The 23,473-nt window shown below is 34.2% G+C and overlaps 1 protein-coding gene across 6 annotated transcripts in view; it reads right to left on the bottom strand.

Annotated features, from left to right (window-relative positions):
• Window positions 1-5,856, bottom strand: part of LOC108976797 (calcium-binding mitochondrial carrier protein SCaMC-3) — a 20,019-nt gene extending 14,163 nt beyond the window's left edge. Inside the window, exons 1-8 of one of the 6 annotated variants that reach the window (XM_018946142.1) lie at window positions 5,543-5,855; window positions 4,045-4,163; window positions 3,693-3,965; window positions 3,381-3,620; window positions 2,908-3,034; window positions 2,752-2,839; window positions 1,981-2,013; window positions 1,626-1,737 (exon numbers count right to left, since the gene is read on the bottom strand). In XM_018946142.1, the coding sequence (XP_018801687.1) occupies window positions 1,626-1,737; window positions 1,981-2,013; window positions 2,752-2,839; window positions 2,908-3,034; window positions 3,381-3,620; window positions 3,693-3,887 (795 nt within the window). In that variant the 5' untranslated portion in view covers window positions 3,888-3,965; window positions 4,045-4,163; window positions 5,543-5,855. Of the gene's footprint in view, window positions 1-1,625; window positions 1,738-1,980; window positions 2,014-2,751; window positions 2,840-2,907; window positions 3,035-3,380; window positions 3,966-4,044; window positions 4,164-5,542 lie in introns of all 6 variants that reach the window. The other 5 variants (XM_018946136.1, XM_018946138.1, XM_018946137.1 and 2 more) reach the window with 5 other exon arrangements.
• Window positions 5,857-23,473: the final 17,617 nt, after the last annotated feature.

Below are 23,473 nucleotides of genomic sequence, written 5' to 3'. Positions count from 1 at the left end.
CCGACTTTAAGATAAATTTCCAATTTTTTTAATTATATTATTATTAAAAATTCGCAACCCTGACACATACATATAGTACATGTGTGTATATACTATAACATTAGAATAAATATTGTAAACAAAACAAGAAAATAAATAATACAAAATAAAATTGAATTAAAATAATTTATTCATTACTAATTTGCAAAAGCTTACGTATCGCTTTCAATTCTCATCCAATCTCTCATCCTGAAAAGAGTTTAATGCATAACAAGCGAACTTTCCATTAATAATACATACAAAAGTAGTTAGCGTCTTTTAACAACTAATACCCCTTTCTTTCTTATGGATGCTAATTGACTTATAAAAGCGACATCTCAACTGTTTATTCAGAAAATTAGAGCTGTAATAGCAGAATATATAAAATAAGCGCAGAGCCTAATAAATGATGTCGTTACATTTGCCATACATTCAACAGTTGGCAGTGGCATTAAATTATTATTTTGGTTCAGTGAGTGAAATACAAAGGATTTTTTTTTTGAGTTTCGGGCACTTCCACTGACATTGTTAATCCTTTAGCAAAAAAATAAATGTGTTTGTGCAAACAATTTCTAGTGTGACAAAAGAGAAGCAAGCAAGAGAAGAGATATTCTTTGCAGTTTTTTTTAATATTTATAAAGAAATTTGAAAATCATTCTTATTGATTACACGGTCTGATCAAATTTGACTCGAACTAGGTCAAAAAAAAAAAAAAATAATAATAATTAAAAAATTTTCCTCTAGGTTAGTACAAACTTTAGTTTTACATTCGTGTGAAGTGTTAGTGACCCTTTGGTTAATGTTTTTGGTATGAATCGTGACATTTTGGTTAATGTTTTGGGTATGCATCATGTCAAAGCTAGATTCATACCAAAAGACGTGAACTGTCTCACAAATTGAAGAGTGGAGCTCTAATGAATGAAACCGAAAAAAAAGTAAAATATTTTTTTGTTTAAATTTGACACTTCAATAAGGTTGCTTAACATTTATTAATTACAAATTATAATCGTCTTCGTTTCGGCATTTCTCTGCTCGCTATCTTTGTTCGTTGCTCTCTTGTCGAAATCAATTCATTTTTTTTTATACTCTGAACAGGGTGTATTAAGTTGGCCAAGAGGTTCGTAACAGCCAGAAGGAAAGTCGGAGAAGCAATTAAATATATATGTATGTATATAAGCGATCATCGTGATGTGCAGAGTCGTTCTCACGAAAGTCGGGTCTGCGTAACTGGAACGGACCCGTATTTTTATCCGACCAAAGACTGTTAGTTCGGCAGAATTTTGCCCCGATGATTGGACCACTATAGCATATATGTACATACATATGTAACTGCCATCTAAACAGTGTATATGATAGCAAACAGTTGTATAGTTTGCTCAACTCACTCTCTTCAATTCTTGACAAATCGAAGAGAGCAAATATTTAAATAGCAAACTCATTTTTTTTAGCGATTTCTTAGCTTGGTGGCAAAAAAAAAATTTAATTTTCTTTATCTCTCTCAATCGCCATTTGCATACAAATAATTTAAAATCTCCATAAAATGCAACTACACACGCTAAACAAACATTCAATCACATTAAAAAAAAGACTATTTCAAATATACTTACAGTAGAATGCCGCCAGAATTTGATCAAATCGTGAATATCAGTGGATGGTGCCAATAATAGGAAATCGCGCCATTCATTAAAGCTAATATTTAAACTTCCATCTTGATCCATTCTATATTGGTAATTGCAAGATATAGAAATAAGAAAACATTATAAATAAGTATGGCAGGCACGAAAATGTCGATGAACGTAAACAAAAAATTTAATTTAGAATCACTAAAGAGCATGCAAAAGTTTTAATTATTTTTTTTTTTTTTTGTTTACCGATACATACATACATACATATTTATACATTCAGACAATTGGACAAGTGCACGTCACATACAGTTCGCTTAATCTAAACACGATCTCTCACCTTACGACAGAGAATTTCTGATAACTTTTTATCCTAATAGGGAACGAAAAATGCAAACATCAAATATAGCCGAACTTAGGAAAATTACGTATTATGTAAATATAAAACGAACTGAAGTGATTTGGTTTGTGGCTTTATTAAGAAAAGAAAAACTTGTTAGTAAAACAGTATAATTTTTTTTTGTATTTAAATTTACATATATGTATGTATATACAAATATAAAAAAAAGCGGGCAAAACAACAAGCTGCCTTAAAATCTCAATAATTAAAACTGGGCAACTAGAACGCCTTTCTTAATTTTTATTACTTTTCTTACAAATCATATAGTTGAGCTACGCAGTTACGTATGTATGTATTTGGAAAAGTTTTTTTTTTTTTATAGTGTCGAAATGTCTGGACTTACCCTAAGTCTTTTTGGAGGAACTAAAAACTGCTAAAAAGTATTACGAAGGGTATTCATAATGTTAAATGTCAAAAAATAGTGTTGGTATGATGAAACGTACCTGGAAGTTGTATAAACTTCCTAAACGTTTAACTTTATTATTTGTGATGTATTGTGTTTGATAAATGATAAAAATCGGATTCTAATAGCTAAAATTGTGTTTCAACTTATTGAATCCAACAGTTACAATAATATTGTTATGTGACATGTGACTCATGTTATGTAAAACAGCTAAACTACAACTAATTAAATTGCTACAAACAGTTAAAAATTAAATAATTAAATCGTGTTAATATATATGATAACCTAACACATGTGTGGCAACCTACCGTGAAAGTAGATTTGTGGCTTCCTCTGGGTCAACTTCAATGCCCAAATCTTTAAAAGCGTCTATTAACTCTTCCAAATCCACTTTGCCTGAAAAAATAAAATAAAATGGAAAATTATATGCCCACAATTATAATGCAATTTATTGGTACACAAACCATCTTTATTTTTATCCAGATGTGAAAACTGTAGTCGTAAATTCTTTTCGTGCTCCCGCACATAGAACACGAATTCTGCCAGGCCAACATCGCCACTTTGATTAATATCGGATTGTTCCAAGAATTTCTTTAAATAAATATTGACAAAGATAATGGAAAGGTGAGTCCATATTTAAAAAGCACTTGACACTAATATATCGATAATTTAGTTGTAAGTTGTCACACCGTATTATATTGTTTTTTCGCTTTTAATATACCAAATGTATGCACTTTTTTTATGCGTCCATCATACATATTTTTTTAATTCGATTTAAGTTCACCAATAATTAATATTTGCAATAACAATTTTATTATAATACACGAAGCTAAAAATGCACCTAGCTTCACAATTTTATTAAAACTCTCTACTGATTCGCACAGTATTTCCAATTAAGTCTTTATGTGATTGTTTTTTTTTTTTACTTAAAACGTACCTCGGCATAAACACTTGAGAGACCAAACTCTCGTAATGCTTCTGAGAGATCATGAATATCTATACGTCCATTACCGTCCCGATCAAGCGTGTTGAATAGCTTCTCTAACCTTTCCTCGTCTTCGTGAGGCAACTCTGTGGCCAGTTGCGTATGGGCACCACTAGCACTACCGGTAATGAATTGGGGAAAAGTTGTGGTATTATCATGGCCTTTTGCTTGATGTGTAGCTGCTGCAGTATTCTGATGGTGTGAGTCGGTGGTGTTTAGTACACTCTGTATGGGTATCAATTTTGGATGGTTATGACTGCCTACCAGGTGTGTAGAGTTTGTTGCAATCTGATTGCAACTGGCTCCCGCGGCATTTGAGGTGTGTTGTAAAGATGGAGATGATGTTGTTATTGGTGCTGTTGACGATAAGTTATGTGTTTTTTGCGCAATCTTATTCTGTTCCTGTTTTTGAGCTATATTGTTCGTTACAATATTCTTGTCTTCGTCTTTATCCACCATTATAGTTACAAAAGCCAATAGCGAAAATTGATTTTCTCCGATAAATTAAACCAGTATTGATTTCTTAGATTATACTTGCTGAACGTAATAGAAAAAGTAAACAAATTAAATTTTTTAGTTGTACTGGCCAAAAATATGATTATTGCAAAACACTCACTTCGTATGTAGACAAGGTTTGTTTATGCCTGCGTCTCCCAGGTTTATGTTCTAAAGATAAGTGATTATGTACAATACTGTGTGCATGTGTTTGCACATATTCGTATTCTCAAAAGAATGCTATACGAAATCCAAAATGTTTCAGAAATATTTATAAACACAGCAATAATATATAAATGTATGTCAGATTTAGATATTAACAATTTAAAAAACACACCAATGTAAGGGGTTTAGCAATTTTTTTCTCAAAATATTGTTTTTTTTTCGTGTTGCAATATTTTAGCACTCGTGCACGTATTTGTATACTAGACAAAATTTATTCATTGCGAATTTAAATGAAAACTAATTCATGTTACAGTCTAAATAGCATAAACCGAATAACATATTTTTTCATTCACATATTTTACGTTTTCTTTGCTATAAATTTAATTTTATATTTAATTCTTTTTTTGCCACAATGGAACATGAGCTCATCAAGTGAAAATGATCAAAGTTGTAGCAGTGCCCGAGCGTAATTGGATAAATTGCATGCGTGTATGTGAAGCTATTGCGGTGAAAGCACATTCGTGTATATCAACGAATTATATGTAATTTATATTAATTATATCAACAAATTTATCACTCAATTGAAACATTTCGGATTAATTTTCACTTAACAAACTAATTTCAATTCATTTGTTCTATCGGCTATCGATGATTTGAATCAGAGCAAAACCGCAGGTAAATTTTACCCACGGCACATTTGTACAAAAAAATGACAATGGTATGTAGATATGTACATATGTATTTGCTTAAGGCCGAAATTGAGGAAAGCCAACAGCTGATTATTATACATACGTCCAAACGATAACTAAGTGTGAAGTTATCGAGATGCTACCAGACCTTTGAGGTTTTCTACTACCATTCCAAGTCAACATGCCATGTGGAAAGTACTCTTAACTTATTACTTACTTTTTAAGCAAGTTTTATGATGGATTTTTGTCAAATCCACAGAACTATATGTAAACATGAGGCTGATGTTGGCGTATTGCAAATTATCCAACGTCGCCAATAATAGTCATGTTTTTTACACTAATACCATGAATATTAGAAATTTTCTTGGGGTGAATACCACAAACGCACCAGAAGAAAACATGCTTTATCACTAACGCTGAAATTGAAAATAGTAGTAGTTTTCTTTGCACACAACCCACTTCACTACAAAACTCAATTGATAGATGTTCAAAGCATTTTTTCTTCATATGTTCATGCTGCAAACAACCTACTTTCGCGTCTATATTCCGGAACCTAAATCGTGACCTTCTTTAGCCACGCACGGAATTTTTCGACAACTTTCACTAGCTCAATTCCCTCCACACAGTATAACTCATTTGTATTAAGTTTTATACAAATACATACACTCATAAACAACTTAATTTCTGTGCGAATTCAAAATTATGCGTATGTATGTATGTGCACAAGAACATTAGAATTGCAGGCGACACGAGACTATAACTCACTTAAAAATGCCAATTGCAAATTGCCCGTTGGCTAATTTTCTTTTTGTCGATTAATATCCATTTACATATGCACACATGTCTATAAATTCAATTACACCTATTTCACTTTGTACTGCCCCTGCACCTGACCATAATCTTTTGTGCCGCTGGTCTTTATTCCATTTGCACTTTGTTACACGCAATTCACCAAGCTAAGGAATCCACATAGACTTGACTTTCATTTGGAAAAGATTTTCTTCTTATTTTAACGATTCGTGTTGTTTTTGTTTAATGCACACAATATTTACAATTTTATTGTTTTTTATATTTAACTCAACTTTCTTTTTGGCATTTTCTATTTCGTTATCTATTCACCACGCTGGTATTGCCATACTACACAGTGTGGTCAAAAAGAAAGGTCATGGTGAAGCATACGTTGTACGTTATTTATATTGACCACACTGTTTCCCGTTGCGAATGTTGGAAATATGTTGAAATAGGCACAATATAATTAAAATATTAACAATTTATATTTAGTTAAAGCCTCTTTTATGTGCTATATTTATTTTATGAAATAAACAGCTAGTTGAATGCGTTTAGTCGTTATGATGCGCTACAATTTGACATTTAGATTTTTACTGATTGGCAACACTCATTGAAATGACATCGCCGTTTGTTTTTCACACATTTTCGATGTTAAATTGTTCAAATAATTCATTTATTGCTATTCTAATTTTAAAACAGAAGGAATCGCGAATGTGATAAGTAAGCTGTTTAAATACCTTTGGTGCTATGCCAACTGCATATTAATAAGCAAAATGCCTAAAAATGTTTAATTAATATAAATGGGGATAGCATCAAACTCACACGAAATGAAGTGCATACACACATACATACTTGCATGTAACAAATGCATAAACGCAAGTATCCGGCGGATGTTGAAGTATTAATGAATGTAAGTGCTTATGTGCAATTTTGATTACATTACAAAAAATGTTGGTTTAAGGTTTATTTTATATTATTATTAGTAAATAAGTGTATGTTAGTAATTTAACGTAGTTCTTATAATTAAACACTCTATCTTTGGGATTGCAGAAAATGATGAATTTCATACTTTATTATGTATAATTAAAATGCTTCTGTTTTTCGATATAAAAATGGGATTGAATTGAAGATTTTCGCTTGGATATTAAGGAGCTCTATGGCAAATTCACAAATTTCAAACGATTTTTTTGATATTGGATCCTTATTGGAGTTGGGCTTAAAGAAGGGTGACGTGGGTGAGACCGCCCAAATTTCGGTATAAAGAATTTACTCCACTGATATCGACCAAATTTGATATCTATATTAATTTAAATGATAAGCTGTATAAGGCGTAATTCAAAGATAGCTTGCAAATAGAGTTCAAATAAAGTGCCATATTTAAATCCCCTCAGAAATTTTCCCAGAAAATTTTCAGTGAAAAGTCAGGTTAAATTATCCAGCTAATATATATTCTAGAAAGTTATTTGACTACCTGCTTTCTTTGTTTATTACTCAGCCACTCAGAGTTACGGGCGTTATTGCAGTTGTGCTTTCGTACCTGCTCAAAATCCTTAAAACTCGGCACATTTTGCTTTCGTATTTAATACTTAGTTAAACACGAACATAAACGGAACAATTTTCCCTAGTGTCCAAAACTATTGAATTCATAGCCATGGAAGTAACAAAACCAACAATGGAAGAAATCTACGACGATTTCATCACAATGCGCACAACAGAAGATGTTGGAGAATTGCGATTAAAGGCTCAAGACTTGCTAAATAAGCTCAGTTACTGTGAAGAGGAGAATCCGTACATAATAAGTGTGCTGGCCGGTATGAAAGTGTTGGTAAGACGAATGATAGTATTATCATACTCGAGGGAGTCAGCTCGCCAAAGGTTGTTACCGCTACTAATCAGGACATTCATATATCGTAGGCATTAAGTGTTTAGTATAGTTCTCATCTGAAAAACAACTAGTTTTACGGCATTTTGTAAAAATAATAAAAATATATATTTAATAATAACATTTAGTTAATCTATAATTCATTTAAATATGATCCATTAGCATGCCTCAAGGTCGGCCACCTGAAAATACATCAAATTTGAGAGCTTTTCTCTGATAATGGCGGAAGACATAGGCTGGGTGGCTGAAAATGTTGATAGTCGTTGTGAGTCTGGTACGATTTGTCGATTTTCTTTCGAAAATTTTGATGTAGAATTTTTTTACCTAAATGGGATCATTTCAACTGTACTAAAAAAAATTTTGCAATTTCATTAATTTTTTCATTCAAACCAAGTGCAAATTTCTCATTCGATCATTGCTTTTCGAGTGGGGAGCATAAACGGAATAGTTGTAACTAGTGTCGAAATCGATTACAGTCAGAAACTTGTTCGTAACAAAATTGTAAAAAAATGTAAACAAAATGTAAACAAAAAGTCATTCATCAATAACTTCAGAAAGTGAAAACAAAGGGGTCATTGACCGCGGTAAAATTTAAACAAAAGAGCCTTTCACATCTTAATGCCCCCATAAATCTAAACTGTAGTTGACTGTACTTGAAGTGTAAACAAAACGTCACAATTTTTTGAAAACCAGCTTAATCTGAGGATCTGGTTTAAGCAAACCTCATTCTCGTTATTTTCTTCTTCTTATAAATTTACATATAAATGTCACGTACATGCTTACAGCAGTCTCTCCCTTACTTTTAAATTTTTAAACAACACAATAACTAAAAAAAAACAATGAAGCTAAAAGTCCTTGACACATTTCCGCTGATTTTTGAGTGCTGTCCGAAAACATTGTAATGCTGCCTCGATACCAAGCCATCAGCAGTTATATACAGAGGCACGCACAAGATTGTGGAACTGAAAAGTTTCGCCAACCTGTAAAACCGATCTGTTTATGCTTTGTTAACCGTTAATTCGTTCGTACAGCGGCTTTCATTTTTACAACGTTCGACGTAGATTAACTCAGCACCAGTGTATTGAAGCACTTAATTAAATTTTTGACGATGAGCTCCATCAAGGACCAGTATTTATCATTGATATGGTGAATTTTATCGAAGTGGTAGATATCTGCAAGACGAACTGAAGGTGGTCCAAAATCAGTTATTTTTGCGTAAACTAATAACGTCCAAACAAATATTGTAAGATCTTAATGTGACCTATCACGAGATTGCAACAATTATGGTCAATAGTGGACCAGCATACATTTAATCGATCGCTCAAAAAAGGTTTGTGTCCATTGGTCACAGAAGAGTGAAGAAGATACGATAGCGGTGCTGCGGAAAACATCTATAACATTGTGACAGGTGTGAGTCGCGGATTTACGTGAATGAGTACAGACGAGGCGCATCCTAGCAAATAGCAGGTAGCCCTTCTCATGACGGATCACTGTTCACCAAGACAATGCCAGCTCTCGTCCATCGACTGAATTTTTGCGTACTAAAACCTTCACTTTGCTGAGTCATCCATCGTATAGTCCTACCATATGGTACAAACGAGTGCAAAAGGTCATAGATCTTAATGGAAAATATTTTTAAAAATTATAAAGTGATTTTCGATGATCGCCGCAGAACTAATACGGTTGTGTAAACTGACGTTGAGCAGGCACAATCTTTTATAAGAGTGTACAGCTGCTGGCGTATGCCGATGATATTGATATCATAGTATTATATAATCAATTAGTAAGCGAAAGTGAAGGTGTGTATGCTTCTACTAATTCTGTGTTGAGCACGTATAGGCAATAACACATACACTCTAGTGTACTCATACTCGTATTCAAAACGTATCAAAGGATTTCGTGAGTTAAAGATATGAAAGTCTACTTGGAAATTAGAATGTCAATTTAGCATAACACATATGCGAGAAAACAATACAAAGGCATATATCATGGCTACATATACAAACACATTTACATATACATCCTCTCGGCAACCATTCACACAATTAGGATGAACTTAGGCAATCGAAAGCTATATGCCTGTCTTTCTTTGTTTGCGCGCCCCTTTTGTATGCTTCAATGTGTGCTCGCTTGCTGTTTTCGCAAAATTTAATTCAATAAAACTGTCATAAACACTTCTGCAAGTTTCTGTTGCTCTTCGCTATACTATATATTTACTTAAGTCGCAAGAGGTGTTCAGCTTCGTTTGTTTATTTATTTTCAACACTTTATCTTTTATTTTGAGACATTTTGCAAGCGAGCACACATCCAAACAACACTCTGTCTGAGTTTACTAGTGTGGGTCGATTTGTTGGCAACCTCTTAGTGGGTGATGAGGCCTATTCCATTTATCATGCTGAGCCGACGAGCCTCGAGCATCAGAAAGTAATCAATCACTTTTAAATTTGCAGACTGAAAGGAAATAAAATTATATGAGGCTTACCAAATAACTGTGCTCAGTAGGGACCACTAAAGTGAGAATAAATAATAATAAAGATTTTCTTTTGTCAAATTTAAACACTAAAGACGTGCCACAATATAACATGATGGAAGTAATGCTGTTAATTTTGTGGTACTTTGTTTTTTTTTATAGTATAGGGAAGCATCGAAAGCCGGAGGCTAAACCTAACCAACTACAAACTCAAGTATTAGTTCGTGTTAGGGATAGGAAATTTATGTCTCCTCTATTGTGAGGACTTGCGAACGCTAAATCTTTTGAAAAAGTCTCAGTTTTGCCATTAATAATGCTGACTTTTCTTACTTACAGCTTTCCTTTTATTAGTCGACTGACACATAAGTGTCGTCAAATTATCGACCGTAAAACTGCCACGGAGCATGGTTTTTAGTTTTTCCCTTGCTATTTTGGAAATAACTCCAAATACTACCAAATTTTATTGCTACTAAAATTGTGAAAGCAAAATGTAGAATAGCAAGAGCATATTTTAGGGTTCCATGAAACTATTTCAGACATATTCAAACTTTTTCTCTGCAGTCAATGAATAGAAAATGTATCTGTTAACAAATTGCTTAAGCAAGACAATTGTAGAGTGCGTTTACAGGAGCAAACATTTTGAGAAATATAAATCTAGTAGCTTCAAATTTTGATAACTTTCTAAATAGCCTCTTCAGAAAAATACACAAGCAATATCTCGAACGAATTTTATTAATTTCTTCCACGGCAAAACTTAGTTTGTTTTAAGTCTCATAACTTAAGTCTGAGCTGAGATAACTTCGCCATATTCTAGTCTTGAGGCAAGCACAGGTGATAAAAGCACAAATTCTGCTGGAAGCAAAAATAATTACGAGCTCATAAAATATATATATATTTAATATAAGCCTAGCTTACTAGGCAGCTCTCCCTTCTATTTAAGCAAACTTGCAAGCCAAATGAAGTACCCCACCAAAGGCTCGGTTCAATCAGATGCAAAGGTGAATTGAATGCTAATGAGTTAACAAATGTCCCTGGTTAGCGAAGAATAGAAGAAGAAAAAGAGCCATTAACAAAGTTGCTTAATCTTCTGACGAATTGACCAAGAAAAATGGAGGCAAATGCAAGGCTAAAAAGGGATTAGGTTTTAGAAAATTTGCTAACAAAACAGAATTTTATTTTATGTTCAATTTTAAAAATGGGAAATTACATTCATTTATTTAATGAATATCTTTATATAAATTTATGAATAGGTTAAGCAGCGATGCACCCTGTAGGAAAAATGTATGATTAAAATATGAATTTGATGAGTCAAATCATGAGATGAATGTGAGGAAATTTCCCTATATTGTCAATGGAAAGTGCAGAAATTTACTTGCGATCCGATCACATGCTGCTCAGAGTGATATGGCAAATATAATTGTGCCCAAAAAATAAGTTGTCATTGTATTTATTTTGAAAATGTAAATATTTATTCTTCCAAATCAATTTCATCCTCTTCAAAGTAATCCCCAGTAGATGTAGTACAGTATGCCAACGGATTTACCAATCTTCGAAACATTGTTTGTATCCGTAGTCACTTTCCGGGATGGCCTTCAGTTCCGTCTTCGCTATCGTATAAAAACGGTGTCCCCGGAGCGGTCTTTTGAGCTTGGTGMACAGCCAGAAGTCGCACGGCGCYAGATCAGGTGAATACGGTGGTTGCGGAACGATATGGGTTGAGTTTTTGGCGAAATGATCATTTAATGCAAATTCTTTGCTCAACAAATTTCGACATCGCAAAAACGAAATACTCACTTTTGGCAGCTCACAAAACGACACGTGTCTCAAACACTAATGAATATTTGGACATGAAATTTGACATAAATGTGACTGACAGTACTACCAAACTAGAAAAAAAAAAAATAATAATAATAATAATTCTCCAAATCCTTCGACCCGCGCAGTTTAAATTCAAATGTCAGCTTATTTTTTGGGCACAGAGAGATATGAAAAGTGCGAGAAAATCCTTTAAGGGATATCGCTAAACTTTTCTGCATCGACTGCTTTGAAGTTATAGTATATACAAGTATTTAAGGCTTTCAAATATGGTTTTCTATTCTCTTGTTTGTCGAATATTGAGATAAGTGGTTTTTGTGCTATCCACTAGATAAGTATCTTCTTGCCTCTTCTGTAAAGAAAGAAAAAAGTGCTTCGTTCTCAATTTCCTTATTTCTCATTTAATATAAAATTTCATTTTTTATGCTTTCATGATTTTCCTGGGAGCGACAAGCTATTCCCATGTACAGATTTTTGTAAATATCGTTCGCATACAACAGCGACTGAGAAAGGCAAGTTTTGTTTGTTTAGGTTGCCAACGTTAATGGCATGAATAAATATGGACTTTTACGCATTGATTTCATACCAAATATTTTTGTTTTTATAGTTTTTACTTAAGACATTAAATCGGCGAATAATATATCGCTCAGATTTGTTTGGGTTACTGATTGTTTGCGTAAATTCCTTCCTACTTTTGGGTACTTAAAATTTTATTATTGTATATAATTTACTACACTTTGATCTTAGCCATAAGGCTAATAATTTAATGAATTTCCACTTATTTAAACACCTGTAAATCGAATTGAAAATTACCACACCATCAAAGTCTGCATGCGAGCACTCATATTTATGCGGGAACAGGCGAGGAATAAAAGTGAAATATTTCGTTTAATTTTGTTTGAATTATTCGCAAACGAACATAAATGTGTCGGCAGCGAAAGATGATTCGCGTTCAGTGGCGCGGTCTATCAAATATATACTTTCACATATACATGTATTTATATATGTGTGTTTGTATTTTTGTATAATATGGCTGTGATATTGAACAAACGCCCAGCGGTATGCTAAGGAAAGTTTCGCTGCCGCTATAATCGCTGTTGCTGCGCTGCTAGTGCTGTTTCCGACTATGTTACCAAAATCATTTGGCGCGCTTTTTGAGGGACCAAACGTCACAAAACGCAATCATCAGCAGTACATTTTCATACATTTTCGCTCCAAACGCCGCGTAGCACAACTACTAAGCCATACATGGCAACAAATAATACCTTCCACATTAGGAATACGTTCCACACTTCAATAAAACGTTATATATGTTTGTAAATAAATTTGCCTGCCACAACACGTTCCACATACGTAAAATATGTTCCACTCTACCTTCCACAATCGCAAAATATGTTTCAAAAACCGAGCTGGTGGTTGTAAGTGGCATATGGATGCCACTCGATAACTTGCTCGCTCGCAATTTATGAATGAAACAGAAATTACAATAACAACAGCGAACACGTATGAACATGTTGCACCATGTTTGGCAGTAACTGCAAATATTTCTAAACACACCAAGATTATTCAGCTGGTCTTTAGCTTCTCCACTGTCGTTATCTTATCCTGAGTTCTTGGATCGCTTTCTCGGGCATCATACTTTGGTTTATTATTCGTTCGATAGTAGTTCGTGTCATCCAAATCTGTGGATATACTCCATAAAACAGCTATGGCCCGTCAAGAGTTGTGTCAGATAAAAGCCTGTATCAACGTGTTGTCTCCCAATCCAGGCTTGTACGGCGTTAATGAGCCTATACAGCCATCTTCCTTTTCTGCCGCATCCCACTGTCTTTGCCATTCTTCGATACTCTCCTTTTTTCGCTCGTCAGCTGTTAGGCGCCTATTCATAGCTTTTGATTTTTGATAGACTCTACTCAGCTCTGAGACCACCCATATAAAAGTGGCGCACATCATAGGGCTCTCCGATTTGGCCTGTTGCCGCTTGGAATTATTTACATTTTTTTGAAGACTCACACAGACAAATATTAAAATAACTTCATAACTAAACAACAGGCTCATTTAAATCATGTGTGTTTTTGTTGTGTTTCTTTTTGTTTGCTGATAAGGTGTTTTCCAACTCGTCAAATAAAAGGTGAAATATAAACGTGGCATAATGGAAAGAATCAAGAATTTTCAATGGTACAAATCGTGTTGAAATATGCAAATACAATTTTACTATGAATTATGACGTATGTATATATACATATGATTTTTAAATGCGCATAAAGTCATATCCACTTTACCACCACATACATAAATACATACTTATGAGATATAAATGCTTAATGCCAAACAAAAATGAAAATAATAATTCAAACGACAAGAAAGGTTCAAGCATGCAGAGCATTGGGTTAGCAGTGGACCAAAAGAAGATTACGTCATATAACACACATATATACAAGTATTTATGTGTATAAAAAAGTGTATTTGGTATAGCACATAATACAGAGAAACCGAAACAAAATCTGTGAAAGGGAAATATTGAAAAAAATAAATAAATTGAAATAAAATATGTAAATCGGAAACAAAAATGGGAAGCGAAAAATGAAAGAGTGGAGAAGTGGCAATAAAACTGGAATTTATTATGTTAACTGTCTTGACAAATGTTGAATATAAAACGTTGAAGCTGCGAGATACCCTGTAGGAAAACAAAATATTTCGCTATTTTGTGTAAAATTTCATTTAAAAAAAAAAAAAAAAAAAAAAAAAAAAAAAAAAAAAAAAAAAAAATTTTTTTACTTTACAACAAGATTTTATTATCTTTTTACATAATCATACAAGTGGTTTGTAAATTCTGTGTTGCTCATACGACATGGTGTATTATATGAATAAAATATATTTCATGCAACATGCCAGACAAATGATTTCTGCTGAAGCACACCGGGATGCAAGTAAAACGTAACAAAGTGAAATAGCAAATAGAAAAAATTATTTACCTTTTTTCTGGTTTATATCATTAAAATATTGTTAGGACATTGATTGCTGTTTAATTTGCTTCGATCGAACTTCGGTGAATGCCAAACTTCTAAATCACACTTTTATTACAGTTATAATTGTATTTGCATTCAATATGTTGACAGAGTGAGATTAATTGTCCGGGTAAAGGCGTCACCTGCCAGCAGCGTCACTGGTAAGGGCACATGTCACATTTCTCACTTCAAAGCTTTGCTTTGCTTAGTTACCTTTCATATGTATATACATACGTATAAGGGTGTCTATATGTACATATGTGTATAGTATATGTGAATGTGATATAAGCAAAACCATATGAGTCAAAAAGGGTTGAGTTAGTGTCTTCTCATTAATCGTCATTCATGTGTCCCACATGGATTTCCAATATGATCATACTTCAAATGATGAATGACCGAAATGAATTCGTATATTTCCGTTATTTTATAGATTTAAGTAGCTTTCTACTTAACCTCGAAAACACATTTCTCGAAATATTCTTTTTCTGGGTTGGTATGACTGTCACTGACAACTGTTTCAAATGCCACATAAAAATACAGGCTATTGTCCGGAAAGTAATAGAACGATTTGGACGATTTTCTTCTGAAGCGTGCGCTCACCGATTGGATTTGGTAGAAGGTGTTCCTAGCTAACGAACGATCGGCTAGTCAGTTGTCTCCGAGCACTTGAAGAGTCAGGACAAACATTTTCGCGCAACGTGTTTCTCTGAGTGTTGCAAGCCGAAAATGCAGCGTTCATTAGAGCAGAGGCAGGCGATTGAATTCTGTATGTGTGAAACTTCGGTAAATCTGCGACAGAGAAGTTTGATATGATCAAGCAGGCTTATACAGATTTAGTAAGAAATGGTGTGTTTCGGTGGCACCAGGCCTTTTTACAGCGCCGGGAAGATGTCGCTGATGAATGAGCTAATCCAAAGTGAAAACGATACTCATTATCTTTTTTGACATCAAAGGCATAGTCAACCATGAATGTGATTCTCCTGGATTAACCGTCAACGCCATGTTTTACATGGGAGTCCTCAAGAGACTCAAACGAAATCAATCGGGGTCAACAAACAAAAATCACAGCCGATTGGAAGTTGCACCACGACAACGCCTCGGCTCACAGCGTCTTTTTTTTTTGTGAACAGCTATCTAATCAAAACCGGCATCTCAACGTTTCCGCAGCCGCCCTACAGCCCAGATGTGGCTCGCCCGTTTTGAGACGATAGAGGGGATCAAAGCAGCATGCTTGGAAATCACGCTGGCAACGCTGCATCGACGCAGAAGGTGCCTATTTTTAAATAATTTGTAATTTGATTCAATAAATTTTTTTAAATCGACTCCGTCCTTTTACTTTTCGCACATACCGTGTAATCATTAGTGTTTCGTATACATTCGACGATTTTTACAATGACTGAAATTATTAAATAAAGAAGTTTCATTAAATTTCCTAGTACCGAAACATTCAGAATATGAGCGAGTGTATTTGATTGTGGTGAATAAACAACTTATTCAAAGAAGGTCACTTGCACTTGATGTAGCACACAATAAAAACCAAAACAAAACAAGTGAAAGTGAAAAATTCAAAAAGTAAAATATGTAAATCGGAAACAAAAATAGGTAGTACAAAATGAAAAAAAAAGAGAAATGGCAATAAAACGAGAATTTATTATATTAACGGTGTTAAAAAATGTTGAATGCATTTTGTGGTCGAAAAAGTCTTTTCGTATTTCTAATCAAATTTTAACTTGTTTTTCATATTTATAAAAATAAATAAATATATGTACATATTTAATTTTGGTCGAGCATTTTTTGTAATTTTTCCGCTAGAGACTTTATACCATCAGTGTAAATCGAAATTTCGAAATTTCCAGAACGGAAGCAAGCGAACCATTGTTGTGCTACACGAATTTCGTTGGTGGTTTACCTGACATTCTTCCCTGTTTTATACAAAAATTGTAAAATACAGCGAATTTCTCTACTCATTTTTGAACAGCTATAACTTTTTTTCAACTTCCCCGAATTGAATTTTTTCGGTTAAATGAACATTACAAGTACCGGAGATATACTACTGCAACGATATTTATTGACAAAATGCGAAAAGACTTTTTCGACTACCCAATATAGTATTACTTAAGTTAGCCATATTATAGTTGGACGTAACATGGTCCACAAGCAGCTCTTTATATTTTTTCCATAATCCTACAATTAATTTGTAAATTCTGTGTTGCTCCTATACAGCAGCTATATTTTCTTCACTGCGTGCTGGACGTGATCTATTCGGTCGAATATTATCCAATAACGAATGCCGGGGTTGCCGATTATGTTGACTATAAGTTGAGCGAAGCGCCCGAAACACATCCTTTACGGAACGTGAATTTTCGTAACAAAGTTGAATGATTTTTAAAAGTTGTTCAGGCATAAGTCTTTCCATGATGAAATATCAAACAGTACTGAACAAAACCAACATGACAATTTGACACGACTCAAGCGTCATCTGCCAAGAAGAGGTTACTGAAAAAAGTACCTTTACTTGGATCACCCGTTAGTTTAAATCTAAAATATTGGCGTTCACATATTCAGCAATAAAAAATATTTATATTATAACTTCTCAAAAATGTTTCCGAATATAAATTTTCTTCTACATAATTTTGTAAATGTAATAAAAAATTTTCGTATAACAACATTAAATGAACACAGCGTCCTTTTCGTTACTTTGACAGCAACCTTTGCTTTACGAATTCCCACACACACTAACGCATAATATTTCTGTTAAATCGACTCATCGCTGTCAATCAAAGATGATAGATAGACGTCAACTAATGGAATAATCTGTGAATTATTTCAACCCAACTTATTTGTGGCATTACAAAAGTCTTACGTATTATCACAGATTATGTTATATCGCAGCAGTTTCGAATATAGATTCAGTCGAGGACTCTTAACATGGCAGCATGCCACAATTCAGTTTTTGGTACTGAAACAAAGCAAAGAGAAAACTTTCTAAGAAATTTTAATTAAAAAAATATTTTTTCACTTCAGATTTTAAGACTCCGCAAACAGCGGGCATTAAAAATCGTCTAAAATAATCTCTTGTTGTTTTCCATAGCGATGTAATGTGACCTCATTTTCAATGGCAAGTTTCCAGCAATTGATTGTTTGGGTTGCAAGTAAAACATCATAAAGTGAAATAGAAAATAAAATAACATAATTATTTTTCATTTTTATTTTTTTTTGATTTTATTTTGTGTCTTTAAAATATTGCTAAGACAACAACAATGCTTTTACCAAATCACATATTTATATAACGTTCGACACAATTTTCAAAGTACTCGCTATAATTAATTTTTATATTTCTATGTACTTGTATGTACGAACTATATATGTGAACATATGTATTTACCTTAAATAAAGCGTTTGTTGCTTAATTTGCTTTGAGCGAACTTCGGCGAAACCCAAACTTCAAACCGTGCGCCTGCCTTACCCACCGACCAACGTCGCATTCACACTTTTATTACAGTTATAGTTGGATTTGTATTCAATATGCTGGCGCTGGGGGATTAAGTGCCTGGGTAAATGCGCCCACCTGTCAGCAGCGCCACTAGCAAGGACATACACAGGTGATCCATCACCAAGAACTCGTCACATTTCTCACTTGAAAGCTTTGGCTTGCTTAGTTACCTTTCTAAACACATGCTTTTATATCGTTATACATATGAAGCGAAGAAACATTTTATGTATAAGTATATATGTGAATGTGATACGGAGGCTGCTATATATATTTCTGGCGTAGGCAACACTAAGTGTTGCCGGGTGCAATCTGACATTTCCATTGGAAAGTTTGACATTTTTAGCATAACATCACTCAGAACGTTTTGTCATTTAATCGTGAATTGTTTTATTTACAGGGAATTAAGAAATTCATCTCGGCCAAAAAATGGAATTAACTCGTGCGATCATTTTTCACAACTTTCGACGTGAATTATCACGACAAGTGTGCATCGATGAACTAAAATCTTTGTATTTCTATGAAGCACTGTGAAAAACTGGTACAACTAATTCAATCGTGGCCGACGCTCGCTCAAAGACGAATTCCGTGAAGCTCGTCCAAAAATAGCCGTTGTGCCAGAAAACATCGAAGCCGTACGTGAACTGATAATGCAAGACCGTCATGTAACATAGCTTCAGATAGAGCCTATGCATTTCTCCCACCAGCATACATTCGATATTGCATGAACACCTGGCCGCAAAAAAGGTTTGTTCTAGCCAAATCCAACCAAAGTTGTTCGTGGAAGAAGCACTTCGAAGCAAATGGTCGCCTGTTTCATCGGCAAAACTGGTCATGTGGCGATTGTTCCGCTTGATCAACGTAGGACGGTCAATTCTGAATGGTACACCATCATATGTTTACCTGAAGTCTTCGGAGAGATTCGAAAAACGAACAAGAGAAGACGAATCATTGTGCGCCATGACAATGCGAGCTCTGACACATCGGCTCACACCAGCGCCATTTTGACTGGCCAAAACGTCGAATTGATGGGTCATCCGCTGTACAGCCCTGTCTTGGCACCCAATGACTTCTTTTTATTCCCACAAATTAAGAAAAAAAATGCGTGGTCAACGATTTTCGTCGCCAGGAGATGCTGTTGAAGCATTCAAAAACCATGTTTTGGAGGTGTCTCAAACGGAGTGGATTAAGTGCTTCGAAAATTGGTTTGAGCGCATGCAAAAGTGTATAAATCTTGATGGAGAATATTTTGAAAAACAATAAAACCATTTTCGTTGATAAATATTCCTATTTTCATTATTAGGCCAGAAATATATATAGCAGCCCTCGTATAACCAAAACCGTATGCGCCAACAAAGATTGAGTCCATGTCTTGTCATTAGTCGTCAGTGAAAGGCAATCAAACTACACAGCACCCCAACATGATGTTGAATAAATGATGAATCACTAAAACGAATTCGTTTATTGGCAGTATTTTGAAAGCGTAAATTGTTTTCTCCATAAGTAAAAATTAAATACATATATTTATAAATATACATGTATATATGTACATATGTAAATGTTACTAAAGGTCCATGTTAAAGTGTCAACAAGGCTGTTATCATCTCGGACATGTCAACATGTAAATAAATTACACATATGCACATACATATGTACATTCATACTATAGCAGACATATTCCATATTTATTCACTCATTTTTGACTACACGAGTGAAGCGTATCTTTGGTAGATAAAAGAGGAGGTTAGGTTAAGTTGGATGGTTGATCTAGAGAGATCGTACGTCGGCTGTTATATGTGGATATTTATGAAGCCATAGAAGAGAAAATCTCCTGTGTTCGAACTTATAAATTGGCAAAATGCTTAGTGACTAATACAAATTTGCACACGCGTTTAATGCTCATTCACTGTAGCTCGATCTGTCCCAACGCGGGACGGTCAAGAAAGAAGTGGTTCCCACCTCATCTTCTCCCATACAGATTCCAACCTTACAGCATGGATGCCAATAGAGCAATGGCCTGTTGAAAGCCCCACAACGATGGAAAGAATAGTTTTACTTAGGGAAAAGAGATTACTAAATCTATTGCGATCGATCTTGGGTCAAAATGCCTTTGCGACAATACATGTACCGATGGTGGCCAAGCTCCCAATTTTCAGCGATTCCACCGTGGCCTGGCACTCACCAGTTTTACACTCACATAGATATCGAGGCTATGCACTCCTTGATTAACGCTGAACGCACTGTTATTGATTTCAAGGCTAGTATCGCCACACTGCTATGTGAGGGGATGGTCACTTCAGTGAATAAAGAAGGTTTTTGGAGTGTTCAGACACGTGTTCTTTTAAGAACACAGGTCCTCTGTGTCTGATTGCTATAGTTGGAGTGGACCTTAGTACACCACATCGTCCATTGAACGCTTTCAAGTTTCAAGTTTATTTCGGTTTTTTGTATATCCCTCAAGTTTTGAGAAGTCGATCTGAAATTTTTCACACGTCCTATTCTACAGAAAAGCTGTTCATTTGTTTGATTCACCGATATTGTGTCTCTATAGCAAACTGAATAATTCAAATCAATTTTTTATATGGAAAACCTTTTACTTTGAAATTTGGCACAGGTAACAGCATACATATTGCTCAGATTGGAGCAATATAATACTATATATAGCTGCCATACAAACTGTTCCATCGTTTTATATCTTTTCATGCTATAAACGGTGCAAAAAACGCTTTTTCTAGTTTTGCAATAGTTAGTAATAGATATTAAGCACTTATGCCAGCACTTCTTCCAGAAATTTCTAAAACTCTGAGATAGTCTTTAACTCTTTCAATGGCTTCCCTAAAAATATCATTAGACATCTATGGTGGTTTAAAATATGCAGAATCTTATGTTTATCGGCTGAATGAATCCTAATGAAGTCAGGAAAAAGCAATTACAATTACATGACGAGAATCCCATTTAGGTTGACTCGACTGGATTATACACGGCCAAGTTTTGTTTAAATAAAGAAATAAGAAATTCTTTAAGAACATACAGGAAGCAATGTTTGCAAGCTTGATAAATCTCCACCTCAAATCAAAATTTTAAGTTCGTTGCTCGAGAACAAAAACAAGATTAATAACATTAAGAGGAAAATTTGTTAAGAAGTTTTTTCGCTAAGTTATTTTAGTCAAGCGCTCCGAGCGAACCAAGACGAGGCTGTCAGGAAGTCAACTTTTCTTAAAAACAAAAATTTACAAAAAAAAAAAATAGATAAAATTTAAGTTAACTGGCTAATGCTTGCAGGCACAAAGCAAAAAGTAAATTCAAAGTTAATACCAGCAATAACGGCATTATTTTCAGTACAAAGAAATCGGTGAGGCACGATTAGCCTATTCATCGAAAGTCTTTGTTAAAAAACAATAACGAATTCAATTTCAATAACGAAAGTTGATCCGCCTTCCGCAACCATTGAACCGTTAAAGGGTTAAATGGCCAAAAAAAAAGGCTTTTCTATAAGCCATTCGCAAAAAAATGAAATATTTATAAAATAGCCTGCAAGTCGCGGCAACATTTGAACTTCACCACACCCACAAAAAAGCGCAATCGATTTCCGCAATCATTAGGGGCACCAATATACATACACAGATGAATAAAAGTAGAGCTGCGTAAAGGAAATTTACATCTGGGTATAATTTGTTTAGCGCAATTCTTGAATGGAAATGGTTGTTTTAAGGACTTTACTCTTTATTACATGTCTGTGTGTGTAAACCTTGCTTGTATTAAAGCAGAGCACGTTTTCCTAAAAGCTAATGAAGGCACGAAAACTAATATTACAACAAGATACATACACTTACACATATATACACTATGATGTAAGTATACGCCATCGATGCCAGTAAACAGTTCATCAATTAGAATCCAATCGATTTGGTGCTTAATTCGAATGAATGTTTTTATATAGTTATTTACGACCCACAAATGTATTATATGTGTACTAGGGTAGTCTTAAAGACTGTAATTTTCCATTTTACTAATACTGTAATCACAAGAGAGATTATTACGGTTTATATGTCATATGCAAATTGTGGTCCGGACTGGAGGCAGYCAAAGAGTGTCGCCATATACATACATACATACCTGTATCGAATGTACATATATTTGAAAATAATGTCGAAAATTAAGTTAGCATATCATATCTAGGGAATACCCTAATGCTTCTTATTTGGCATTAAGAAAAACTTTAATGATATTTTAGTAACATTTATTAGTTAAAACTAACGAAATGCATCATTTCCACGTTTAAAAGCACCTTAATGTCTCTTTCTCATATTAAGTACCGTCCCTAATAATCCGTCAGTATTTGCGATAAATTTACCTACGCCTTTTTTTACACATATCCACACATTTCCGCCGGTAGATGGTCGAAAACTTTTTGCTTTCGCTAATATCCTCTCAGCACAAGCCATTTACAAACGAATTAATTAAGGTAAATAAAGAAGCTGTTGCCACAAGCTAGATGTCCATAAATTACCTATAACAGATACATTTTATATTCTTGCAATAAAAACCAGGGAAATACCTTAAGGTGCAAAACGTCAACCAGAGCCCATATATATATATGTATATATACAACTCTACAACTTTGCTTTCGCCGTTTTCCAATAGATGTCTCTAGGCTCAAGCAGTGGTCGTTTAAATCGTTTTATATCGATCTTGGACATCTTTGTCAACATTAACCCAACAAAATATTTGTAGAGATCTGTTTGCATCCCAAATTTATTCTCAACTGAAAATGTCACTTTTTGAGCCGAATTCTCGACATTTGCGGGAAATTTTGCTTTTCTTTTTTAATTTCAAGAAAAGTGCGGCTGAAGACCCGTCCACGCTTTACTGAGGCTGACACATACATAGATAATACTATTACTCTACTACTACCATCTATATGATTTCTACATATTAGGTATAAAAAGATATAGAATTTTTTTAAAGCAACTGGTGTTAGTTTACAAAAACTGGATCATAAAGCACGTTTGAACCGTTTTTATACAATAAAGCCTTAAATTAAAAAAAAAAAGTAAGGAAGGGCTAATTTCGAGTGTCACCGAACATTTTATACTCTCGCATTAAATACCGTATTTGTGTCAAGTTTTATTCCGCTATCATCATTGGTTCCTAATGTATGTATATATTATACAGAGAAGGCATCAGATGGAATTCAAAATAGCGTTATATTGGAAGAAGGCGTGGTTGTGAACCGATTTCA

Source organism: Bactrocera latifrons, unplaced genomic scaffold, assembly GCF_001853355.1.
Source record: "Bactrocera latifrons isolate USDA-ARS-PBARC rearing strain unplaced genomic scaffold, ASM185335v1 scaffold_8, whole genome shotgun sequence".
NCBI lineage: Eukaryota > Metazoa > Arthropoda > Insecta > Diptera > Tephritidae > Bactrocera > Bactrocera latifrons.
This window is presented reverse-complemented; position numbering and strand designations above follow the sequence as displayed.